The sequence below is a fragment of the Lontra canadensis genome, unplaced genomic scaffold (assembly GCF_010015895.1).
Source record: "Lontra canadensis isolate GAN:19392208 unplaced genomic scaffold, GSC_riverotter_1.0 scaffold21, whole genome shotgun sequence".
Taxonomy (NCBI): Eukaryota; Metazoa; Chordata; class Mammalia; order Carnivora; family Mustelidae; genus Lontra; species Lontra canadensis.
The window spans coordinates 7,043,452-7,068,577 of NW_022631015.1; the positions used below are offsets into that span (position 1 = coordinate 7,043,452).

At 52.0% G+C, this 25,126-nt stretch overlaps 1 protein-coding gene across 7 annotated transcripts in view; it reads left to right on the plus strand.

Annotated features, from left to right (window-relative positions):
* RREB1 (ras responsive element binding protein 1) overlaps positions 1–25,126 on the plus strand; it is a 126,980-nt gene that overhangs the window by 78,607 nt on the left and 23,247 nt on the right. For all 7 annotated transcript variants that reach the window (XM_032861515.1, XM_032861517.1, XM_032861514.1 and 4 more), the window contains 2 exons: positions 13,139–13,283; positions 13,811–13,944. In XM_032861515.1, coding sequence (XP_032717406.1) covers positions 13,139–13,283; positions 13,811–13,944 — 279 coding nt within the window. The remainder of the gene's footprint in view (positions 1–13,138; positions 13,284–13,810; positions 13,945–25,126) is intronic.

The window sequence follows — 25,126 nt, forward strand, 5'->3', positions numbered from 1 at the left end:
AAGGGGACAGTCCCTTCTTTACCCTCAGAGCCCAGCAAGGGGAAGGTCCCTGTGAACTTCGCTCATGGTAATAATGAGTTTCTGAGGATGACCTAGAACTAGTTTTGGGACTTGCTGTTTCTCCAGAGTCGGGGTGGGCGCTCAGGTTCAGCTAGGCACATCTTGAAACAAGTCTAAATCACCAGGTACACACTTCCCTGATGTATTGCTGTGAAGGAAGAAAGGTATCAGGTCCCATGGGAGGAAGTAATTCAGAGGATAAAAATCTGTGGGTCACCCTACTCAGGACTATGTGCATTTTTTTCCTACTAAAAAGGAGGAAATGGGGCAACTGGGTGGCCCTGTCATTTGAGCAATCAACTCCTGATTTTGGCTCAAATTGTGATCTTTTGGGGTTAAGGGATGGAGCCACATGTCGGGCTCCGCACTGGGCGTAGAACCTGCTTAAGAGTCTCTTTCTGTCCCTCCCCCTTCCCTAAGAAGGAAGCAGGGAGGGAGGGAAAGAAGGAAGAAATGATTATATAATGAAGTTTTGGTTATCTACAACTTAAGTATCTTTCCCTGGAGGGAAAGACAAATCAGAAGAAAATCTCTTTAGGTGACTCGCAGAAACCTTAACACATTGGGTTGCACTTAGAAGATGGTAAATGTCCTGTGACCATGCGTGCAGCTCTTAAAGGTGGTTGAGGGGTTTGTAGGGAGTTTCATGGTGTGTGTGCAGTCAGTGCGATGGGAACATGTGGTATTGCTGGACTCAGGACTGCATAGATTTAGTGGTGTTCGGTGACTAGCTGGTGGTTTCGTGATGGTTGTACTTGGTATTGAGGCAGTTCTCATCTTTCTTAGTACAGTAGATACTGAAATAGTCAGATTTCAAGTACAGTCTTAGCTTTTCATTTCTTTTTTTATTAAAGATTTTTAAAATTTATTTGACACAGAGATATCAAAAGTAGGCAGAGAGACAGGCAGTGGGGTGGGAAGCAGGCTCCCCGCTGAGCAGGGAGCCCGATGTGGAACTCGATCCCAGGACCCTGAGATCATGACCTGAGCCAAAGTCAGACACTTAACCCACTGAGCCACCCAGGCGCCCTTAGAAAGCTTTTCTTTAACAGAGTTGCCACTTTTTTCTTTTTAACTAGGAAAAAAAAACCCATCATATAAATGTCATACTTCATTCCGTGAACATGCCTCTTAATATGGTTTTCATTCTCTTTGAGAGTCCACATCATTAAAAGGCCCAGGATTTTCCCCCTGAGCGTCAGCATTGACAAATCTGTGTATCACAGCAAGTTGTCTGACTTCCTAGTTTCCCCCAGTAGCATTATTAAGCTTTCACCAAGTGAGTTTATTGTGTGATTATATTTAAACGCTCTTTGCCTTCTCTTTACATCTCATCAGCTGAAAGTGAAACCTGTGTGTCTGTATTTTAAATGCAGTAGTGGTTTGTGTAAAGGCAGCCTCTCTGTGTGTCCTCTGAGAGCTCTTCCTTCCTCTCTGGCCGATGCCGATAAGGGATGCTGGAGCGTCCCGTTCCTTCATCGGTAATGGAGCAGCGTTCTGCTCCCAAGAGTTTGACAGCATGAGTGATAAAGGCTGTAATACACACCCAGGCCCCTGGCTTACATAAATGTTCGGCAAATTGTGGTTCCCTTCCTTTCCCTTCTCTCTTGAGACACTTAACCCCCCAGTTCTTTCTGCGTACTCATAAGCACATGTGTTTACAAAACTGAGAAAGGAGACTGTGACCTTCAACCACAAGGGTGCCCTAAGCTGCCATCTAAGAACCTGGCAGTCTGAAAGAGGTATTTTGTAGACAAGCTGTGTGCCATAGGCCTGAATTTTCTTTTCTGAAAATCCTCATTATTAGTCAAACCCTTCTTTCTGGATGGGGGACGGGGGATTGCTTGTTTTGAGGTGCTGTTCTCTTTCACGTGTGGATTTGCATTTATACTATTTGATGAGAGCCTGTGATTCTTTTCTGAATTCTTACTTTTACATTTTAGAAATCTGCAAATAGGGGCGCTTGGGTGGTCCAGTGGGTTAAGCCTCTGCCTTCAGCTCTGGTCATGATCTCAGGGTCCTGGGATTGAGCCCCACGTTGGGCTCTCTGCTCCAAGGGGAGCCTGCTTTCTCCTCTCTCTCTGCCTTCCTCTCGGCCTACTTGTGATCTCTGTCTGTCAAATAGATAAATTTAAAAAAAAAATCTAAAAAAAAAAAAAGTAGAAATCTGCAAATAGCAGAAAGCTACCACTAAGAGAAAAAGAACAGGTCAGAGTGATTGGTCACAAAATTTCATTTTTCAGAAAAAGTAAAAAGCATAAGAAAAGAGCAAAGCTGAAAGTTGACCCATTTCAGTTGATAAGTCTCTCGCGAAGCCCGTTTTATGTTTTGATGTTCTCTAAAACATTTTCCCTTCTACTTTGTATTTGTTTTTTCTTTCCTAGTACCCCTAACAGTGGACATAGCTTACTTTTTTGAAATGATAATTGAAAAATGGCCTTGCTGCTTGTGCCCATATTTTATTCAGCATTTTCCTCCTGAGGACCAGGTCAAGTTCAGTTACACCAAAGAGGGCAGACCAGAAGTCTGCAGGTGCGGGGATGTGAAAGCCTTTCCATTCCATCACCGTTTCTCACATTTACAATCTGCTTCATCATGAAGGAGTTCTTCATCATTTAGCCCCCGGGATGCTAATGCTCATAATTTAGGTTTGCTCCTCTTTTGGCTGAGGTGGTATTTGTTTTTGGAGATTGGAGCAGACACAAAAGAAGTTTCTTTCAAATGCAAGCACCATGGTTTGTTTTTTTTTTTTTCCTTTTAAGATTTTATTTATTTATTTATTTGACAGAGAGACACCTATCGAGAGAGAGAGGAACACAGCAGGGGGAGTGGGACAGGGAGAAGCAGGCTTCCCACTGAGCAGGGAGCCTGATGCGGGGCTCGATCCCAGAACCCTGGGATCATGACCCGAGCCCAAGGCAGCTGCTTAACAACTGAGCCACCCGGGTGCCCCAGCACCATGGTATTTTTGATGTATCTTGTTGAAATACTCCGAAAGCTCAGTTGCACCAGGTAAGAGCGGCGGATTCACGGCATCAGTATCTGGAGCATCCGCGCTTGCCCACACTTGAACGGCGTGGCAGTCGTGAGAGCTAGAAATTAGGTCACAGAAGGTAAGGTATGTGTTTGCTGGGGTAGATGAGGATCGAGGGCCCGCCCCTGCTCCAGACCCCGCCGCACGCCCTCCTCCTCTCCCACCCTGCCCTCTGCCCATGTCCCTGCAACTTCGAACAGATCCTGAGCCTGTATCCCCCTTAGTCCTGTACTATCGAAGTAGCAAACGGAGGAAGGGGAGGAGAGTGAGCCTGCCTGCCAGCATTAGATCACAAACTTAAGCCCGCAGCTCTTCACCTCATGCTTTATACCTTGCATTTTTCCACCTTTGTTTAAATATTCAACCTGTCGGACCTGTTTGGGCTGAACAAGCCGGTGCTAGCAAACATCACAACGTGCCCACTCACTGTCAACGTTTTTCTGATTTGTTAAGGAAGGTGATTAGCAGCAAATTCTGTCTCCCGCCGCCCCCAGCCCCCACTAAAAAGTAAGCAGGCAGCCCAGGAAGCTTAGCAGAGGTCCTTATCACAGCGAAGCCCTGCTCACCGCCGTGGGCATGAGTGTGTGCCAGAGGGCCTTGCTGCTGGCTGCCTGCGGGGCTTAGGGCTGGTAGAGAGCTTGTTGGTCTTCAGTCAGGAGAGATTTTGTGTTGCTTTACACCAGATTCGGTTGCATAAGAGGTATCAGTATGTAGTGTCAGCCCTTAGTCCTTACTCTTCGTGCTTATGTAACCCCGCTCATTGGAGAGGACTGTTGCAGGTTTACAGGTGGGAAGACGGAGGTCCACCATGCTACAGGTGCAGCTGAGATTGGAAGAAAATCCTGGCTCTCTCTTCCCGGGCTCCTGTGGGTAGAGTGGTGTCCCACTCTCCCCTGCAGCCCATCGTTTGGGGATTCAGGTCCCCTTGGGCGAGCACAGGCCCGTGTGTACCACATCCATCCCGTTGGAGGTACAAGGGGGTTGGGAACCAATGCCCTCAAAGAGAAGGGGACTGGGTTTTAGCAGGCGATCTTTTTTTTTTTTTTTAATTCATTTGTGTTCATCTTTTTTTCCCCTCTCACATCGGACACATGACCGGTCTCCCTTTCCTTCCTGGCTGTGTCTCCTTTGCCCCTGAAGAATACAGTGTGGCGTCCCCATAGTGATGGCGGCTTTCCTTTTGCCCGTGCCCCTTCTCTGCACCCAGCACCCACACCTTCCATTTCCCTCTGTGGCATGTGGCAGGCCATCATGACCAGCTCAGCCTGAGCGTTTCCTGTTCCTCTTTTGGAAGAGGCTGAGGAGTAGCCAGCAGTGAGTTGGCACTGCCTTACTGTAGAGATAGTCATCTCTTCCTCCTCTGCGGAAAGAAAAAGGATGTGAGTAACTAGGTGCTACTGTCTTTAAGAAAGCAAGCTAAAGCCAACTCCCTTCGGGGCTGAAGTGAGGAAAGGGTCTGGGGGACCACCTTTCCAGTCTGCCGTGGCGGTCAGGACTGGGGATTGGCTTGACTGTAGATACTCTGCCGTCCGCTGGGGTCGAGGTGGTGCTGATTGCTTCCCTCAGAGCTAATGGCTCTGGGCTGCACTTCCGGAATGTCAACTTCCGGTGGGCTCCGTCACCGAAAGCTGCAGCTCCAGGAGTTTCTCCTGGGTTTGGGGCCTTGGGCTGTCTAGGAGGGTTGAAGAAACGGAGGGCGGTTAGCCCAGACAAGGGGAAGAGTCCATTTTACAAAACGTGGCCGCCTGGAAAGATCTAAGGGACCATCAGGTGGGAAAGTGGTAATGTTCTACTTACCGTGTCCTGGTTTAGCACAGGGACAGCCCAGGCAGGCCAATTTTAGCTCTGCGTGAATGAGAGTTCGCTGTGGGTCAGAGAGGTCAACACATTGAACCTCTGAGGTCTTTTGTTTGTTATTTAGGAATCTGTGATTTTATAGGGAAATGCGTACTGTGTGTCTTTGTGGGTATTGTACACAGGTATCCAGGGAGCCAGATAACGTACGGAGAGTGTTCTGGCAAATTACTTTAGCAAAACAAGGGCAGGCAAAGGAAAGAAAAAGTGCAAGAGGGTATAAGGTGTACCGATCCAAAGAACATGTCTAGGAACAGGGTCTAGAATAAAGCTTTTGCAAAGGTTGATATTTATTGACATGGGCCAGCAGCCAGGCCTCCCCTCCACTGTATTTGAACACCAGGAGAGGAGGAAGGAGCTTTAGAATGAGCCATGAAGGGCCCTCTGTTTTCTAAGTAAACCATCAATAACTGGAGAATGTTGTACTCCAGGATCAGTTCAGAAGGTAGGGGGGAAGAACTGTAATAGCCAGAAGGTTGACTTTCTCCTCCCTACAGGACAACAGGGAGAGTGGGGCCTTCAAGGGACCCCTGCTGCTAAGGCGTCATAACCCAGCTCTGTCCATCAGGGACGAAGTGTGTGTGCTGGGGTTTTACATGAGAGCAGGATAGAGAAGGAAGTGCCTTCACCACGGCAGGGGACCCCAGAGACAGCAGGGCAGAATGGGGGTCAGCCAGAATTGTACCCCGGAGTCAGCTGTGGGCCAAGGAGCAGTGGAGAAGGAGAAGCTTCGAAGGCAGCTCTCACGAGCAACAGGGACCAGGACTCCTAGTACCCCACACTTCCAGCTGATTCTTTGACTTGGCATCCTGGTCTGATCTGTGCCTCCGCCGGCACCACCAGCATGCCAGGCTATGGTCCACAGGAGGGGAGACATTCTGTACCCTTGGGGTGTGTCTCCCCATCTTGTAGGGGAAGAGGAGCTTGTGGAGAAAAGCTGACGGGAGATATGGTCTTTAAAGTCAGACGACGTGGAGTGTCGCTGACCTGTGGGAACAGGGCTGGGGGTGTCGTACAGTATCCGGGCGCTTGGGCAGAAGCATCCCGAGAGCTCTGGGAGCAATCTGCAGTTGGTGTTCCCACAGCCATCCTGGGGATGGTGGGGAGACACCTCTCTGAGGCACACACCTCACCACACGCTGACTTCTAGAGCTTTCCGAGAGTGCTGTCTTCAGTCAGCGAGGCTGCTTACATCCACCGTTGTGGTCGTCAGACCTTCCTCCACACCCAGGCACAGCTGGCGTGACCTGCCTTCTGGATCAGCATGATTGAGCCTGAACAACACCCGAATTACTAGAAGGTGGCTCTGAGCGCAGAGGTGGAACCACACTGGGAGTCAGATGCTTGAAGCCTTGCCAGCCTCTCCCCGGCCCCTTGTCCGCCTCTGTCTTCACTGCCCTCTCCGCCCCTCAAGTGCTGGCATAGGCCTGGACTGACATGCAGGCATCACTCCTGGCTCTCCGCCTCCAAACCCCTTCCCTGTACGTGTGTTACACAGACGGACAGGAATCTTTCTGGAGGCTGACTTCTTTTTGGCCCGAGATGTAGGTTGTGGAGCGGTGGTGCTTGTTAATCTGATTCATTCCCTCTTTTGGCCATCACAAGACTTGTTGGAAAAGCAAAGTGAGCACCGGTAGGAATGGGGCTAGATCTATCATCAGGCTGCAGAAACCTGTCGGAGCCTGTCAGCTTCAGTTTGGCGCACACCCCGCCCCCCCAAGCAGGGCTGAGTGCTGTTTGTGTATGGTTTGTGTCCTGTGTGCTGAAAGAGTGACCTTCCTTATAATGCCGTTCGCTCAGAGGATCAAATAATTCAGCTCCTGGGTTAATAAAACCTGTGAAGAAATTAAGCAGGAAAAGTTAGCAAATACCAGAAGGGTCTAGATCTTGCCTGAACTTTGACCTGCTTGGGTAAACGGGGTAAAGTAGCTATGGAAGAACATGGCCGGTGTTAGCTAAGAACAGAACACGAGGGCGCCTTCAAACTCGTTGGGTGATCCTGTAAACTCGTTGGGTGGGTGATCCTTTAAACTCGTTGAAAGTTTTCCAAAGGATCTGACCCCCTAAGTAATTTTGAGAATATTAAATTTCATCGCCATTTTGGTTACATACCTGTGCCCGACAAACTCGTACAGGGTCTGCTGGTATATTACAGTGTGAGCCTGGGAGTGGCGTCATGCTCATATCCCCCAAAATGGCGACATTCCAGTCAGGTGGTTAACCGAGCCTGTGACCAGGATGAAAAGTTGAAGAAGTGAGCTGTGATGCGGTGGGTCTCCCACCTGAGCAGGCAGGAGTGTCACCTGGAGGGCCTGTGGAAATCCAGCGTGCTGGGCCCTGGCCTCGAGTCTCTGAGTCTGCAGGCCTGAGAACTGGCATTCGTGACAGGCTCCTGGTTGGAGGACCGCAGCTTGAGACTGGCAGTTTGGTCCCCGTTTTACAGATTTGGAAACTGAAGGTGAGGTCGTCTAGGGAACGTGTGTCTCCCCGGGTGGTAGAACTGGGTAGGTCTGCACCGTCTCATTTCTCAAGGCCACCCCCAGACTTCACCGCCATCACATGGTCTCTGTTCTGCGCCGTTGTCTCACCCAGATTTGCTTTGTCGACTGCCCGAATTCCCACTTGCTTCTCTTGAGCCAGTGCTCAAGTGGTAAGAGTTGCCTTTCTTTCCAAACCTGCAGACTTACATGCCAAAGAGAGGTAAGCAGAAGTTCCTGTATGTGGAGAGCTAGAGGTGAGGAAGTTCAGGGAGGAAGAAAAGGATATGCTTTGGGGGTTGGTGGGTCTCTGCTGAGTAACTAGACTGGCATTCAGCTCTTGTACAAGATGTATTTGTGTAGCCGGGGTGTGTTCAGTGTCCTTAAGAACAGCCCCCTGTAGCGAAACTGGGTCTTTTTTACATTTTAGAAAATAAAGGATTACATTGACAAGAGGAAAATTTGAGTTGAAAATCAGCATCCATGCCAAAATCCAAAGTAGGCCCCTATCAGTACTAAAAAGTACTTGGATTTAGAATTTTTTTTCCACTTTATTTGTTTTGTTCATTACTATGGAGACCTATCCCCTCCCCCCCCCCCCCCCGCCCCCGCCAAACAGATACCACCAGGCCCCCAGCCCAGGTGTTATGAGTAGGAGAAAACTTCACTTGAATCCTCAAAGAGTTCTGATAACATTCCTTCCTTACGCCATGGTGTGGCAGGATTTCTAAGACTGAAGTGACATGCCTCTGAAGGAAAGTTCTAGAATTTTGTGCCAAAAGCCGCTTACTGTGAACATAGGTGGAGTTTTGAATATACGAACACAGATTTGTACCAGTAATGGGAGAAATTCGCATGGGTCCTCAGTATTCATTTTTTGGTGTGTTTTCATTCAGTTCCCTTTACCACAGCAGTGTTTACAGTCTCCTGTCGAGTTTCCCCACATTAAACCCTAGGACGGGCATTAATCATGAGGTTTCTTGGAGGCTGAGGACATGGCTGTAGAGAGATGGCAGGTGAACAGGTTTTCTGCACGTCCTTCATCCGTCAGTCCGGCCATTCAGCATCTGGCCGTCGACCACCTACCAGGTGCCACCGAGGGCCAGTGCTATGATGAAACTTATTTTTGGTTGAGGCTGAGGAAACAGTCAAATGAGTGAAATACACTGTATTTTCAGTTTCTGGTATGTTCTTTGAGGAAGGTGAAACAGGGTCATGGGCGTGAGAGCCTCTCTGTGAGATGGTGGGAAGCTTGTCATGGAGTCTGAATGGCGGGCACCAGCCCTAGGGATTTGGGATGGAGCAGCGGAGGCAGGAGCAGCAAATGTACCAGCTCTGGGTCCTCTGTCCCACAGAGAACTCGTATGTCTCAGAGGGCCTTGAGATCAGGATGGGGTGTCAACAGATGAGGCCTGAGAAATAGGCCAAGGCTAGGCTAGCTTAGTTCTAGGAAGGGAGCCGTCAGAGACATTTAACAAGCAGGGGAGTGGTGTGATGTAAGCGGTGTTTTAGAAGCTCCGCCTGGCTGCGGTGTAGGGAAGCAGGGCAAGACGGAGATGAGGGAGGTCAGTTTATGTGGCCGTTGCATGTCGGTGTTTCTGCAGGGTACCCATCGTGAGTTCTCATGGTACCTCAGTCCTTGTGCATAAATCCCTGCCCATTTGTTCAACTCTTGATCTTCAAGACCAAGTCCTCGGAGTGGAATTGCTGGAGTAAAGGGCATACATATTTAAAATCCTGCTCCCTGTTGCTCAGCCGCGTTGCAGAAAGGTCCGTTCCATTTTGCTCCCATCAACAGTGCATGAGAGCAGCACCATGTCTCATCGCTCATGTCTCATCCCTGCCAGTCTGGCAAATGAAAAGGTGGAAAGGGCTCGAGTGTAGAGTGGAGAAGACGGGGCTCAGTGGCTGTTGGAGCAAAGAAGTCACGGGGATCTTAGTTGGAGCTGAGGGTGTGACATCACCGTTTAACACGCGCACGGGAACCCCAGCTCTGTTTACACCACCTGCAGAGGTGGTGACCCCAGTCCTGTGCCCTGTACCCTCAGACCGCAGCCAGATGGCACCTCGTTCTGATCCAGCATAGCCGAAGAGAGAGCCACGCACGGGGGCACATCCCAAGGTGAGGAATGACGGGAATGATTTGGCAGAGCCTGAGGGGGCTGGCTGGAGGAGCTGGAGCTGTCTAGCTCGGCGAAGAGAAACTTCGGAGAAACGCCATAGTCCTTTTGAATTAATGGAAGAGCTGCCCTCTAGGAGAGAATGTAGACTTGATTCGACATTGCCCCTGAGGACAGATACGCATTTAAAGGAAGGATGGGATTTTGGGCTCAACACGGAAAAGATGGTTTTAATAATTAGCATCGTTGAAAATGGAAACGTGTTCGAGCATCATGAAATGCCGATCTCTCTGGTGCGCTGGGGGCTTTCTGTGCTGGGGGGAGGCTGGCTAGCGTCTCAGCTCCCTGCCAGATCTGAGGCTCGCTGGAGTGTACGGGTGCTTAGGGTATGTAGAAACGAGAAGCATTCGTCCTTGAAATAAAACCTGAGAGAAAAACAGATGCAAGCCTTCTAAAGAAGAGACAATTGCCCTCCCCGCCAGCCCTCCTATCTGCGTTGGCCACACTCTGAGGGGGAAGAGGCCATTACTCGCTCATTTTGGTGGCACGCCCCACTTCCTGTGAGCATTCGGGAGGAAGTGGACAGTTAGTGTTGCCACTCCTGCTGTTGGAGCCCAGGGAAGAAGGGAAGGGGCCAGGTTAGACGATGTCTCAACTACACATCATATCCAGCTTCAGAAACTGCTTCGGCTCCCAGACCCTGGCAGCCGGACTCTGGACTGAGTTGAGTTCATGAACCTGCAGCTGTTGGTCACCATGTTGCCGAAGGGACAGACTGGAACTCCCAGTCGGAGATTGAACCCCAAAAGTGAGCAGCACGCTGGAGCTTTGAACCTGAAGCTCCAAAGGGCTCGGCCGGAGAACTAGAGTGCATTGACGTGCTTGCTACCAAGCCCTCTGAGACTGCTTTGATCTGGTCTCCTTTTCCTGCCTTTAGCAACGATGCAGCTCAAGGGCAGCCCCAGATTTTCAAAAGAAGACAGAGGCAGAACTGGGGGTGGAGAGTGATCTCTTTCGTTCTCTTGACATCAGGCTAGAGCTTGGTACCAGGTGCGAGGCCTTGGACCATAGTCATTGGAGAGGAAGTGTCCGGGGTCGGGCTGGAGCCCTGAGGTTCCTGCCAGTGATCCAGAACACAGATCGAAGGCTTGGCTTGAGGCAGTCTAGGGGGAGAGCCCAAACGCAACGGTGGGCACACATGGGTCCATCCTGGCTGTGAGGGCCCAGGCGTGTCAGCCTCTCCTCTTCCGTGGCCTCGTCAGCAGAGTGGGCATGAGGACCCGTAAACCCCCACCAGGTCCTCGCTGTGTGCTCACTGCTGTCCTTCCTCATCCTCTGCTCTGTGGAAACCGCTTCCAACACACACCCCAGAACTAGGTAATAAAGGTGTAGCTTGAGTGAGTGAGTCCCTTCTGACTGTCAGTCTCGGATTTCCGGTGTTCTCTGAGGTTGTTTGTGGCCTCGTGTTCATGGGCACAGGCCACCTGTCGGCCGTAGAGAAGGCATTTGTCTTTCATTTAATGTTTTAGTGATTTGTTGAGAGGAGTTGGTCTAACTTACATCCCATGGTATTTTTCATACTTCCTCGGTTCTTAGGTGCTTTAAAACATTTTATTTTTACATTTCTAAAACTGAACTATGGAATACAATAAATAATCAACCTTGCTAGCCTTTTCCTTTTTCCTTCTAAACACTGATAGTCATGTTCTCTAAATCCCAATCAACTTGGAATAGAAGGGGTACTTAGAATAAGGCTCTTGGTTCCCAAGACCTTTCCTGGGGCTTTAGATGGCCAAGAAGTAGTAATAAAGGACCCTTCCCTGATAATCTCAGCAAAAAATTAGGTGGACATGGGCTTGGTGGTTCTCTGTGGTTTTTTTCCATTTTTCTCCCTTTAGGTTTTCCTGCTCCACCACACTGACCACCAACTCCCCACCCCGAGCCCCCCAACCCGGAGAACAGAGGTTTGGCCTGAGGCCCGTCCCCCTCCAGGGCAAGGCCACATCCCACCTAGTGGTGGCTTTGCTGGGCTGGCGCTTTGTGAGCCGGGGCAGGGATAGTCAGGGCTGCCGTGGGGGCCCTCTGCCTCCTAAAGTATGTCTGTAGAATGGAATAGGAGATGCCCAGGGTCTGAGCCCCGCACACCCGTGGGTAGCACAGGGCAGGATTATTGGGGGGGAAAGGCCTTACCTCAACCATCTCTTTGCACCATTGGCCCACGCACCTGAATTGTCCTGCTCGCCAGTTACAGGCTTCTTAGCCTTGTCATCCCTGGCCTTTCCCCTCTAAAGGAGCTGAGCTGAGTTGCGCTTCTTTCTGGAAGTGGGACTGAATGCCTTGCAGTCTCTCCCCTTTCCTATGTGCTTCCCCAGTGAGATAATCCAATGAAAGAGCTCTTTCTAAGAAACTGAGACTTTGTTCCTACATCTGGCACAGTTTAACCCCAAAGATGATGGTGATGACGATTGTCATTAGGAAAACCAAACCCTTTATGTCACAAAGGAAGGAAATTGAGAATGACCGTCTTTTTGTAATACCTCTCCCTCCTTATGGGCCTTGGGACCGTGTTCTTAGGGTGTTTGCTTTAGAACTTTCCAGTAAGGCCACTTAAATCAGGCCACCCGTTAAGCTCTCTTTGCGGAGCAGACAGACAGACTGTATGTAATGCTTTCTCACATGTGTGTTCCTGGCCCTGCAGATGTCAGGGTCGCGACGTGCAGCCTACTCATTGCCTTGCCCCCGCTCCTCGCACCATCTGTAAATCTGCGTAACACCGTGAACAACACGGAAAGCCTTTCAGGTTCACTCCAGACATGGGCTGCGTTAGCACTTCTCAGATTCGACCCCCAGCGTGCCTCCTCCGAAAGCAGAGGAGGGCGAGCACGTAGTGCTGGCGTGTGCGAGGTGGGTTCTGGGGGCGAGTGCAGAGTGATCGCTTGATGTGTGAACTGGCCGTGTCTGGGGATCCCTTATCCTGTAGAGTCGTGTGTCCTGAAGTAGTACCTCTCATCTGAATACGTACAAGAGGCAATCACATGGTTTTTTCATCTCATTGGTGTCAGTGAAATTCAGAATGTCTTCCGACAGACAGCAAAGCGTTGAGCGACATTTTTGGATAGCACCTGTGAGAGCTTTGTGGAGGGCTTCAGGGAGATCATAGAAGGCTTTTTTTTTTTTTTTTTTTTTTTTTTTGAGAATGAGAGGTAAGCAGTGACTCTTTTTTTTTTTTTAAGATTTCTTTTTTATTTATTTATTTGATAAAGATCACAAGTAGGCAGAGAGGCAGGCAGAGAGAGAGGGGAGAAGCAGACTCCCAGCTGAGCAGAGAGCCCAGTGTTGGGCTCAATCCCAGGACCCCAGGACCATGACCTGAGCTGAAGGCAGAGGCTTTAACCCACTGAGCCACCCAGGTGCCCCCATAGAAGGCTTTAAAAAGAGAGTGGTCACTGTATAAATCGTAGTGTCTATCTTAAAGAAGATTCAACCAACACCTAAACATATTATACAAAAAATACGAAAAATTTAGAAGAAACCAACCAACTCCGTTTTTTTGCCAAATCACAGTGTGTGTGTATGTGTGTGTTTCTTTCCAGACATATGAAGATTCATGAGAAGGACCCTAACAGTGCTACAGCTACGGCCCCCCCATCCCCACTGAAGCGTAGGCGGCTGCCCTCCAAGAGGAAACTGAGTCATGATGCTGAGTCAGAGAAAGAAGACCCAGCACCTGCTAAAAAGGTTCTTGCCACCACTACCACGCCCCTCACCGACCCGTGCTGCTGTGCCTAACCATGGGACTCCTGGCAGAAATACCTCTAGTCTTTATTCTCACAGTCTGGGGACTTGGCAGACATCCTACGCTTTTAACCTGTGTCTTCCGACACTGTTTTTGCAAGGTGTCTGCAGGAAAGCATTCCCCGTGTGCACTTCCTCTGTGGGCCCCACACGCTGAGCCCCGCGAAGTGAGGAGCTTGTTTCGTTGCTCTGTGCTGTTTGGTTTCTCTGGCTGGAGGGGAAGCTTATGCCGTTAGAGACTCCTGTTGTTCTCTGTCCCTGTCAGACGCTGGGTGCTCCCTAAGCGTGGTTGGACTGAATGAGTGGGTTGAAGGTGGGGGATGGAAGTGTTCGGGGAGGATTTGCTGCATGGATGAAGGACTGGTCCGTGGCCTCCCTGTAGATCTGGACTGAGTATTGGGCTTCTCTTCTGAAGCAGACCCGTATGGGAGACCTCCTTCATGACTTCACTTTTTTCCTTTCCTCCCAAGATGGTGGAAGATGGGCAGCCGGGGGACTTGGAGAAAGCTGATGAAGTGTTTCACTGCCCCATATGCTTTAAGGAGTTCGTTTGCAAGTATGGACTGGAGACCCACATGGAGACCCACTCAGATAACCCACTAAGGTAGGAGAGGGGCTGGAATGCACCTGTCGTCTGGAAAGCTCTTTTTCATTCCAGTGCCCTCAAACATAGGGCCAATCCTCACTCCCTTGTCCTCCAAACTGAGCTAAAGGGATTTGACTTGGGTTTGGTGACAGGCCAGGCCAGGCCCGGCCCCCAGAGCAGTTGTGATGGCCCGGTGCACGGGGCATCCCCTGTGACAGGGGACTTTGGGGCAGCAAACATATTTTCTCTGACACAAGAGGCACTGCAGCCCAGGTGACTGTTAGCCGTGCAGGAGCGTGTGGTAAGAACGGGAGGGCATACCAGCGGCTCGTTATTGTTTGGCCTGGATCAGACTGGTAGCACAGAAACCTTACAAAAGCCTTTAGGGGTAAGAAGGCTTCTGCTTCATGTAAGACCTCGACTGAACATGAAGCCCGACACAGGCAGACAGCAGGTTCTGCTGGTCTGGGTTGCTGGCTCCAGGTTTGGGGCTCCTTCCCCCGCCCAGGCAGAGACGGTGGCTGGTGCAAGGACTCCAGCGGTGCTCAGGGCCGGGCTGTGGACGGGGTCCCCTCGGCTTTCCTTCCCCATCTTCTCGAAGAACTTTCTCATTGGGCAGCAAGTCCTGTGTTCTTAGTGACAGACAGGCTTGGAACGGTTTCAGCAGAATTGCCACTTTTAAAAAGGCTACTGCCGTGGTTTTTAAGCACCGAGAAGAGCCAGGGGCCACAAGGGAGCGACCAGATCGGAAGGTGGTGCCTGCGTGGCACGTCTGAGGCTTCTCCCAGAGCAGGGCAAGCGCATGCACGCTCGCGGGGCTGGGTTTCAGGAGACAGCTTGGGAGCAGAGTCTGGACGCCTGTCAGACTCACCGATGTCTGCACCCGCTCTCCCTCTTGGGACACGTGTTAGGTTGTGACTTGGGCGTGAAGTATAGGGGGAAAAGCCCCACCGTGTGGTCATGAAATCCGCGTCAGACAGCATTGTACTTCCTCACGTTTGCCGGACATTTTTCCGTTAGGGGAAGAAAGAATGTATGAAGGGTTGAAACCGCTCAGCCATTGAGGTGCTACGGAATGTCTTTTCTCGGGAAAGTGCCCGCTGGCCACATAGGAGAGGCTGGTGGTCAGAACTCCCGGATCCCACCCTGCTCTCGAGGGACCTCTGCCAACTGGCCGTGACCCTCGTGCCATGTAATCCCCGTGTTTCTTTTCAGGCCTTAGATTCCTGCTGTCCTTCTGGCCACCAGGGCACTTGGCCCTTCCTTTTGCAGGCCCTGTCCTGAGAGATGCGGGAATGTTCCTGGTCTCGTGAACGTCCACGGCATCCCCAGGATATGGGCTTGTGGTGGGCGGTGAATGTTGAGATGGCTTTCTCAGCTGAGAGCCTGAGCAGACAGAGGTGAGGCCTCACGGGGTGAGTCGTGGGCAGAGCCCACAACTGCTCGTGGGACCCCAGCCACCACCCTGCGCCCCTGCCAGTCAGCCATGTGACCGGGCACTATAGAGAGGGAACGCACTGTGCGTCTCGGAGCTCCTCTGGGTGTTTTATTTCACTTGGGATCACATACCATCTTAGGAACAATCCATTTGCCCCCTTCTAGAGAATCCCATCCTACAGAGAGAATAATCAGACTCTCGCAAGAGAGGTGGGGGCCGCCGGCGCGTGTGCGGCCCAGCATATAGCCGTGAAAGCAGAAGCTCGAGCCTGGATGAGGGGCTGGTTTCCCCCGGAGCGGGGCCTGCCAGACCAGCACCTGCCCCAGGGACAGGCTGGCCTTGCTGCTCCGAGGCGGGGATGGGAAGTGCACTGGATGCTGCTCGTCCTGCTCTGCACGCTTTAGTGGGTAATTCACGTGCCGAGTCCCCAAGGCTGTGACGAGGCAGATGCACTGTGAAGTCCTGCCTATTCTCCTTGCCCGCTCGGGAATGATGGCTTCTGTCTTGTGAGGAGTTGCCCAGAGCAGCGTTGTAGCGGGCTGGGGACTCGGCCCCATCCAGCCGTCTTCCACCCTGCTGGAGCCCCTGGATGCTATGCCCGCAGCCCATCCGTTGTGGGGTGCGAGCCAGCCATCCCCCGTCTAGTGGCTGCTGCGATGTGGGGTGGGGCTTGCATCTGGAAACCAAAGGGACTTGATTATAGAACATAGTTAATTCCCCTCTTCTCCTCTCTGCTCCGCTGTTCCACATAATAGCCTGCTATCAGAGGAGGCCGTGGGGGCAGGCAGGAGCCGGCGGGGCCCAGCCAGCCAGTGAACTGTGACAGGAGCCGGTGGGAGACACTGCTTGTTAACCCAGAGCTAAAATAGACACCGACTCCATTTGCAAACCCCAGTGGCAGCAGAACCACAGTGGGATGCTACCGGCTTAAACAGAAAGTTTATAACTCAAAACAGCTGTTGGCGTCTCGCTCTCCTGCTCTGACCCCCCCCCCCTTCTCCGTCCCCAGGCTGGCAAGATGCCTATTGTCCCTTAATAGAAAGTGTTGGAAGTCCAAACGGGTATAAACGCCGAGTCTGTTCCCCATTCCTGTTCCAAGTTCACGAAGCTGAGCGTAGAGCAAAAGGCAGGCAGGAAGCTGCTCGTGGTGGCGGTAGCTCTTCGTGCCGGGTGTTGCTTGGGCCCTGACATGACCAGCACTAATAAGTCCGCAGCCCCCTAGACAAGGGGGCGTGGCAGAGAGCCGGCATTTGGAATCAGACGTTGATGGGCAAAGTGTTTCAAATGTTCTACTGGTCACCTTTTAAAAAAGAAGAAGAAATAGGCAGAAGCGATCGTGCTCGTAGCAGCAATACCAAAAACACAGTATCAGCGCACAATCAGTGTAAAAACTGCCGGCGATGCGTTTCGCATTCCCGGCTGCATACAGTCCGGGTGTGGGGTACGGTCATGGCCCCTCTGAGTCTGAGCCAGCCACGATTCGGGGGCGCAGAGCCCACCGCACAGACGCAGGCCGGGACAAGCCCGCCTGTAGCGGGGGTGGGAGGTGCCTGGAGAGGCCCCTGGTCTTGCGTGTGAAAGACGTGTCCCAGGCTAGCGGGGTTGGGGCGCTGCTGGGCCAGGAGGGGTGACAGCTGGCTGGTTACGTGGCTCTGGGGCTGCTGCTGAGGCCAGAATTCAGCAAAAGTTATTGTCTGATGTGACATGGCTTCTTGATGAAAAAAGGGCAGATAATAAATAATGTTTCAAGTATTTCCATTAAAATGGATCCAAATGATTGAGTGCTGCCTGTGTGTCAGGCGCTTCACCAGACTTGAAGGGAAAAAACAGTGATGTTGGAGACAGGGCCCCTCGAGGGCTAGTCAGAAAACAAGGAAATGGGCAGTTACAAAACACGGCGAAAGGGACAGGTTCAGGGCCAGGAAGGACGCGCTTTGCAGAGGGAGCCTGAGCAGTCAGTGTGAAGTTTCCCTTGATGTTTTCCACGTGAGGAGCTGGGGTGGTACCTCACGGTTTCCTCCAGGTGGAGGCTGTCCTCCGTCTGATCAACTTGATCTCGGTTGTGTGGAATCCAGGTCAGGAGTTAGTCTTCGGGGAACACGAGTGAGCTCGCGAGGGTGCAGCCTCCCTGCTGTAGGTGGGCCTGTCCTGCACAGTGAGGGTACGTGTTGTCACAGGCGTGCGGGCCAGGCCAAAGGCCACCCCCTCGTCCTGGTGGTGGAGCAAGGTACCAGAATCTTCTTTCTTCTGCATTCTCAAGTGTTCCAAGGAGTGTTTGGCTCCCTTTGCTGTACCCCCTCCCCTGCACACCCCATCACCTACAGGGAGCCTCTCAGACTAATTGACATGGTATTGGTCCCACACTTAAATGTCATCCTAGAAATAAGGAAAGAATATAAAAAATAGTCATTAACATCTTGTATTGAAGAGTCCCAGCCGTCTGTGGCTTGGCCAGGTGGAGGCAGGTTTGAAACAGTGTTGGGAGCTAAAAATGGGTGGGGGGGGACGCACGTGTGTGTGTGTGTGTGTGTGTGTGTGTGTGTGTCTGTGTGTGGTGTCATCATTGTTGCCCCCTTGCCCCCACCGCCAACCTGGAAGTTGGAGACACCATTGTCAGGATGTCCCCTTTCCTCCCTGCCCGAGGGCCTCTCCCGGGGCTCAGGCTGTTGAGAGCCAAGGTGGCCCCCAGCTTCTGTGCTCACCCCAGCCTGCCCGCTGTGAAGTACCTCAGACCTGCCCGACTTCACGCCACACTGGTTGGTTGAACAGTCTGGCCAGGGTGTCGGGACGCGGTGTGCAGTCGGGTGGATTCCTGGACGTGGGGAGGGCAAGCTGCCGCCCGCCATCGGCCAAGGCCCAGTGACAGGCCCTCACTGTTGCTCCCAGCAACTGGGAGAGATTAGTGCAGCTGTTGGATGTCAGTTCTCGGGCTGGGAGGGGAGGGGAGGGGAGGGGAGGGTGGGCACCAGGGCAGGAATGTCTGAGCCGGGTGGGGCTCCCAGGAGAGCTTGTTTGCACTTACCCCTTTCTGCCTCTGGAGACCGAGCAGGAGAAAAATGAAGCATGAAATCCCTTTAAAAAAGGAATGTCAGTCTCTGGATTAAAACACTGTAATGAGCAAGAAATTCAGTATCTCAAGGAAGTAGCCCGGTGAGCTCAGCTTTCCCGGGAAGGTATCTCCCGGGTTCTGATGACAGGGGCCCGGCCCGCTGGCTGCTCAGGGAGTAGGAGTGTGAGCCACTGTCTGGTGTCCAGCCATTAAGAGTGTGCCGTGGGTTGGAGAAGGAGCTGGGCATCTGCCAGTCATTGTCCTCTGAACAGAGTCGTGGAGTCAGGGTTCTGCCGGCCAGCCCCATCCCAGCCTGCTGCCTAGTGTGTCCCTGGCCCCCAGGCAAGCCGAGGCTGGTTCCCCGGCTGGAAAATGCATCTGTGGACTGTGGTGAGGAGGAAGGGAGCAGTGCAGTCCTCGGATGGGTATCCTATTCCAGGGAAACTGAGGCGTCCCATTCAGGGGCTTCTCCCAGGTACTTTGTATTTGACAAGAGAACATGAAAGCCGTCTGCCCTTGAGTCCTTGTCATCAACAGCCCCTTTCATCTAGCTTTGCTTCTGTAAAGGTTGGGAAGCAGATGGACTGTTTAAATTTGGTTTGAGTCATGCCCACTGCATTTTGTAATCCAGCTGTGAACGCTGGATAGTTCGAAGCTTGAAGGGGCTGGATAGCTTTTAAATAGTAGAACCACACATCCTTTTCTTAGATGTTTAGGGAAAACGGAGGTTCTAAAGGGATGTTTCCTAATGTTTGAGATTTGCCAAAGCAGGCTTTCAAAAAATTAAATATGTTTAGCGTAGGAAAAAATATATAATTTATATAAAAACCGTTCTTGATGGAGGTCCCCTGCCCCTTAACTGCCATCCTGGTGGGTATGACTTGGCCATAAAGGTGAGGCACCTGACGAGAAGGTTCTGGTTCTTTCTTCGGTCTTCTCTTAAGCTTTTCCGTGGACGTCTGAGTTTTCTTCTTGTTCTGGAGCGCTGAGGTCACCAGATGAGTACAGTAGGACTGTGGCGCACACTGGGAGGAGCTCATAATCCCCAAATCTGTTTAGCCACAAGGTTTTCATTTTAAAGCCTTTTGGTGGCGTTGCTTTCCCACTTCAGTAAAGCCCATTGCTCATAACTTTGCCTTCAGGTTTCCCTGGGCTTGACTCTCCATCTTGGATGTGTTTGCAGGCTTCCTTCCCATCGTAGGTCCTCTGGGAAGGCTGTCTGGGAAACCCACTCCTATCGCTGGGGACACATGCCTCATTGCAGGGCTGGTGTCCCGAAGGGTGACGGCGGTTCCTGGTAGGGTAACTGTTCGCTCTCCTTTGAGCCTTCAGAAGTGCTGGCTTTGTGCCAGGCTTCCTTGGACCCTCACCCCCTGCACCCCTACGTGCCCCGACGGGAAGAGCATGTTCTTCCCAGTGCACGTTTCCGCCCCAGCGCAGGGTTCTGTAGTTCTTTTGGGAGAAATCAGTGAGAAGGCAGGATGTGAAGGATGCAGCGTCTTCTCACCACGGCACTGGTTATAAGAGAACTGATACCCGGTGCCTGGTCCCATTGTCACAGGCGCGCTGTGGGACGCACGCGTCTGCCCTCGATTCGCGAGTTTAAAATTTTAACTTTTGTCTTTTGAAGACTAGTGGTGGATCTGGGTATGCGTAGGGACATCATTCATTGTCACTCAGGTCCTTCGAGAGTTGAGAGGACAGAGCCCTCAGCTAAGGAAGGAGAGGATCCCCTTGACGGGCTGGAGCTGTCTTCTTCCCGCCGTTGCCCTTGTCCGTGGGCCTGTGACAGCCAGTGGCAGAGGCTGAGCCGCGGCCGGCGGGGTAAGGTCTCTCTGTGGCTTCAGCACCAGCGAAGGTCCCCGTGTCTGTGAGAATTGGGCTTCTCTTCCAGGCCAGCCCACGTCAAATCTGGGGCCCGTCTGCTGTGTGATTTTGTTTAATTTCTGCAGAAGGGACAGCAAGGACCGTGGATAAAGTGTATTTATTGGTGGTGGTGTCGTGTCCCTCCAGCCACAGGGGCCGCAGTAGAAACTCAGCTCATCCCCCCTGCATGCTGCTGGGAGGCATTTCCCTCCTCTGACACCCCCACCCCAGGCCTCTCCTATCTGTGCTTCACACCTACCCATACCCTTTCGGTGACACTGCAGGCAGTGCTAAGAGAGGCGGGGGTGGGGGGCAGATGAGCTGCAGGCAGCCGCTTTGCCCCTTTGCTGTTAGGACAGCCCTGACTACATGCCCCAAGACCATCCCTCCTGCCTTCCCACCCACCCCTAACCCAACTGCAGAGCCCCGGGCCCCGTAACAGGATCCGCTGTGACCAAGCCAGCTCTGCGGGAGGCTGGGATGTCACATGGCTGGGGGTGAGGGGGGCATGGTAAGATCTCCAGGACTCTAAATGAAGTTTTCTTTCTGCTAGAAGCATTTCCTAACATGTGCTGGAATTCAGGTGTTTTCTGGGTGAAACAGGCTCTGGTGGACTGTCTTGGGGTCCGGAAACACTGTTTCTGTTAGCAGAATGATTTGGAGCTCATGCATACCCAGGTGTGTGTGTGTGAGTTGAGGACAAGCCAAATGTCCCTGGTAGTATTCATCCCTATATTTGATTTGTAACCTCACCTTGTCTTCGGAGAGTTTCCCGCTGATGAATTTTTATTTTCCTTCGAGTAATTTACATCAGTAGGTGATGTAAAAAGAAAAAAAAAAAGTTTTGTTTTTTTAGAAGAGTTCTGTTGGCTTCTGTAAACCCCATGGCTAGCATTCACTAGTTTAACGCTTTCCCCCAAGTGCACTGATCTTAACTGACGGTGAAGTTCTCCGTGTGGGGAAGTTGCCCTCCTCTTGCATTGCCTCCGTATGGGAAAGCAATCTCTTGCGTTTGTAAGATTTCCCTCTGGCACACTCTTAGGTTCACAGGCAAGATGCAATCGCCCTCCAGCGCTCCGTGGTCCCACAGCTTCTAAAAGGTCCTGCTCCTTCGGCATGTCCTACAGTGGTGCCGCCCGTGGGTCCCTGGAGCGGCTGGCGTCGGGGCAGGCTGGAGAGATCCCACAAGCCCAGGGGGGAGGGGAGAGCAGTGGGGCCCACCTGACCCATAGCCAGGGTCTTCATGAAGACTGACAAGCCCAAGTGAGGTTAGCAAACACCCCTAGGTCAGGGCCCACAGGGAGCAGCGTTGCCCACAGATGAACAATGATCTCCATTGTCCTTGAAGAGCTCTTTAGAAACAGTTGCAAAGTGTTCTTCCCGGGGCCTTGGGAAGGCTGGTTGAACCGGAGTGTCTCTGGCTGACAAAGCCTGCCCAACATGTCTGGGTGATGGTTTTCCACACTGGTTTTATTTAAGGTCTGCCAGCAGGTGCCCAACGGGAGATGGGAAGCAGCGTTTTTCTGTGGCGTTTCATTTTCTGCCTTGTAACCGTCCCTGCGCTGTGCTTCTGGTTTCAAAGCAAGTTTTTATCCCCCACCCCACCACCACCACTTCGGAGCAGCTTATGAGATGACATTCTGCCGCTTTTCAGAAGCGAAATAGGAACACACTGATTGAATCCCAGGAATGGAGAGGCGTGAAGCTGTGGCTCTGGGCCTCATTTAGATTTTATTAGGAGGCTCTGAGGGCATGTGCGGGCCAGGATGGCATGCGCTTCTCTTCTGAGCTGTGGCCCCAGGACCAGGGATGGGGGCAGGGGTGTGGGGTGGTCCAGGGAAGCAGGTGGCGCGGGACAGAGGGCGACCAGAAAGAACGCACATTTCTCCCGTGCGTCTCAAGATGAAACAGAAACAGTGGAGACTGTGGTACAGTTCTTGAGAATGAAGAGAGAGAACACATCCTTTCGAAATTAAAATTCATTTTCCCTGTGTTTTCACCTTTGCTCTCATGGCCACGAAATGGGCTATTCCTGATGGTTTTTGTTCCGAGCAGTACATGCTCATGGTTAAGTTTGGAGTAGCCCCTTGTAGTTTTCCAAGCAATTTTATTCTCTGTCGCTGACCATAACTCTAAGAATCCCCATGTTACAGATAGGGGAGCAGTCAGGGGCCCAGAGAAGGCTGGGGAAGAGCTCTCCCAGGCTTGGGAGATTTGAGGACAGATTTGAGGACCTGTCACTTAATTCTCACTATATAGTAAGGAGGTCATGGAGGGAGCGATTCCTATCTCAGGCCTGTTTGGGAAATTGCCCAGCAGGCAATCAAAATACAGATGAAATAAGTTGTCCAAGATTGGCACAACCTCCACTTCCCCTCCCAGTGTCTCTGGTCCCTGAGCCCATCCCACACTGTTCCCCAGCTGCCTTCCAGGGGGCACGCACAGCTTGTGGCTGGTGCTGGTTAATGCAGCCATGTGTTTACTGAGCACCTACTATGAGTGAAATTCTCCTGGGTGCCAGAGATGGGAGGGGTTTGAAGATGAACGAGAGAATGGAGGGGGGACAGACATGTTAGAGAGAAGTGAAGGAAACTCTGTGTCATTAAGAACTTGTGGCTGCGATAGCTGCCGTCAGCTCTCATTGCCCTAGCATGAGACACTCTCCTCCCTCTCAGAAAACTGACTCGTGACACCCCTCACCCTGAGTGGTCTTACTAGCCAGCCAGCTGTGCACTAGTGCAGTAGACTCGGGGATGGTGTTCCGAAAGGTCTCTAGGGTACAAGAGAAAAATAAGAGGAACTTTCCTTATCGGGACACTGGGGTGGCTCAGTGGGTTAAGCATCTGCCTTTGGCTCAGGTCATGATCTCAGCGTCTGAGGATAGAGCCCCGCATCGGGCTCTCTGCTCAACAGGGAGCCTGCTTCTCTCTCTGCCTGCCTTTCCCCCTCCCTGCTTGTGCGCTCTCTCTCTCTCAAATAAAGATCTTAAAAACAAACGAACAAATGCAGTGTAAAACTGCAAATAAAGATGTCCATGCAGTGACCCGGACGTGGATCTGCTCTCAGTGCCGTGAGAGTCCAGTGTAAGCCCTCGGGGAGTGAACCTGCGGTCACTTACTGTTACTCCCAGTCGTTCTGTCCCCAGGGATTGCAGCAACACAGAATTAGTGAATAGGAAGCCGTCGTTCCTAGAGGAAACAGGGTTATTTTCTTGGGAACCCCAGCTACATTTTCATCACCTAATCAACACAGACTCTGGTTTTACGTTTGTTTATGTTTAAAGAAATCTTAGTTGATAAATGGCACTGACCGGAGAACGGTGACATGTGTCTCCCCCACACCCCCGGGCGCCGAAACTCGCCACTTCCTACCAGGTGCACATCGCAGCTCCTCGCGCTCACGCACGGGGTTCGGCGCTGTGCTTGGAGCCGTCTCAAACCACGGTCGCACCGGCAGAAAGCATAGAAAGGCTGGAACTATGGCCTATGTAGACTGTAGAAGGGACACTGGTTTGTAGTAGGAGCTGCAGCGAGTCGGCGGGCGGCGTGGCCTCCTTCAGCCGCAGCCGGGAGCCCGCGCGTCGGGCGACGCAGCATTCCCCGCTCACTGCGCGTGTCCTTGGATGCTGGGCGGGCACGGTGCGGGGGTACAAGTACGTCGTAGCAAGTCGGCAAATGGACGGGTACAGAATCTGCCTATAATGAGGGTCAGCTGTGTGTGTTTTAGGGTTAGATAAAATAGTTCACGTCCACGTGGCTTCTTTTTTTATTTTTTTTTTAAACTTTTTTTTTTTAAAGATTTTATTTATTTATTTGACAAACAGAGATTACAAGGAGGCAGAGAGGCAGGCAGAGAGAGAGGAAGGGAAGCAGGCTCCCTGCAGAGCAGAGAGCCCAACACGGGGCTTGATCCCAGGACCCTGAGATCATAACCTGAGCCCAAGGCAGAGGCTTTAACCCACTGAGCCACCCAGGCGCCCCTCGTGGCTTCTTTTTAATGCACGCCCCACCCAAGCCCATTCCCTGACTTTGTCAGTGAGCTCCTCCCCCACGAGGTGCAGTAACCCCTGCTGTCCTGGGAGAGGGTGGAGCGGAGCCAGGGCCAGCCCCTGGTGTGGCTGATCAATCACACACTCACACTCCTTGACTCTTACTAGCACTGTCTGTGTCCGGGGTTGTTAGGATGAATGAGCTCAGGTATTTGTTGTGATTCCGCGGCATTCGGGACAGGACAGCACCTGACACCAGTAAGATGAGTTTCAGACACTCTGCAAGGGGCATCTGGGTGGCTCAGTCGGTGAAGCGGCTGCCTTTGGCTCAGGTCATGATCCTGGGGTCCCGGGATTGAGTCCCGCATCTGGCTCCCTGCTCAGCGGGGAGTGTACTTCTCTGTCTTCCTCTGCCTGCTGCTCTCCCTGCTTGTGCTCACTCTCTGTCAAATAAATAAATAAAATCTTTAAAAATAAATAAACAAAATGCTCTCCAAATGTCCTACACAAAATGTACGTAGTCAGTGCTATTAATTTGGAAAGAGCAAGTGCAGACCTCAGGGGCAAGGTGCCCACGAGGGGCAGCCCTCAGAGCCTGCCTTCGACTTCATCACCTTCTCTTGCTCTCACCTTCCACGGAAGGCACAGACCAGCTCCCGTTTCCTGCAGCTTCCCACACCTCACCTTCCTCTGGCCAAGCCAGGACAGAGGGGAAAAGGCAGGGAAAGAGAAAATCGGAACCATCTCCAGTTCACAACAGGCCACGCCAAGTGAGGCCACAGCCTTGACCACCCAGCATGCCGAGTGTGGCTCGCTCTGCCTGCACACCCCTGGCCCCGTCCGCCTTTTTCCCAGAGGT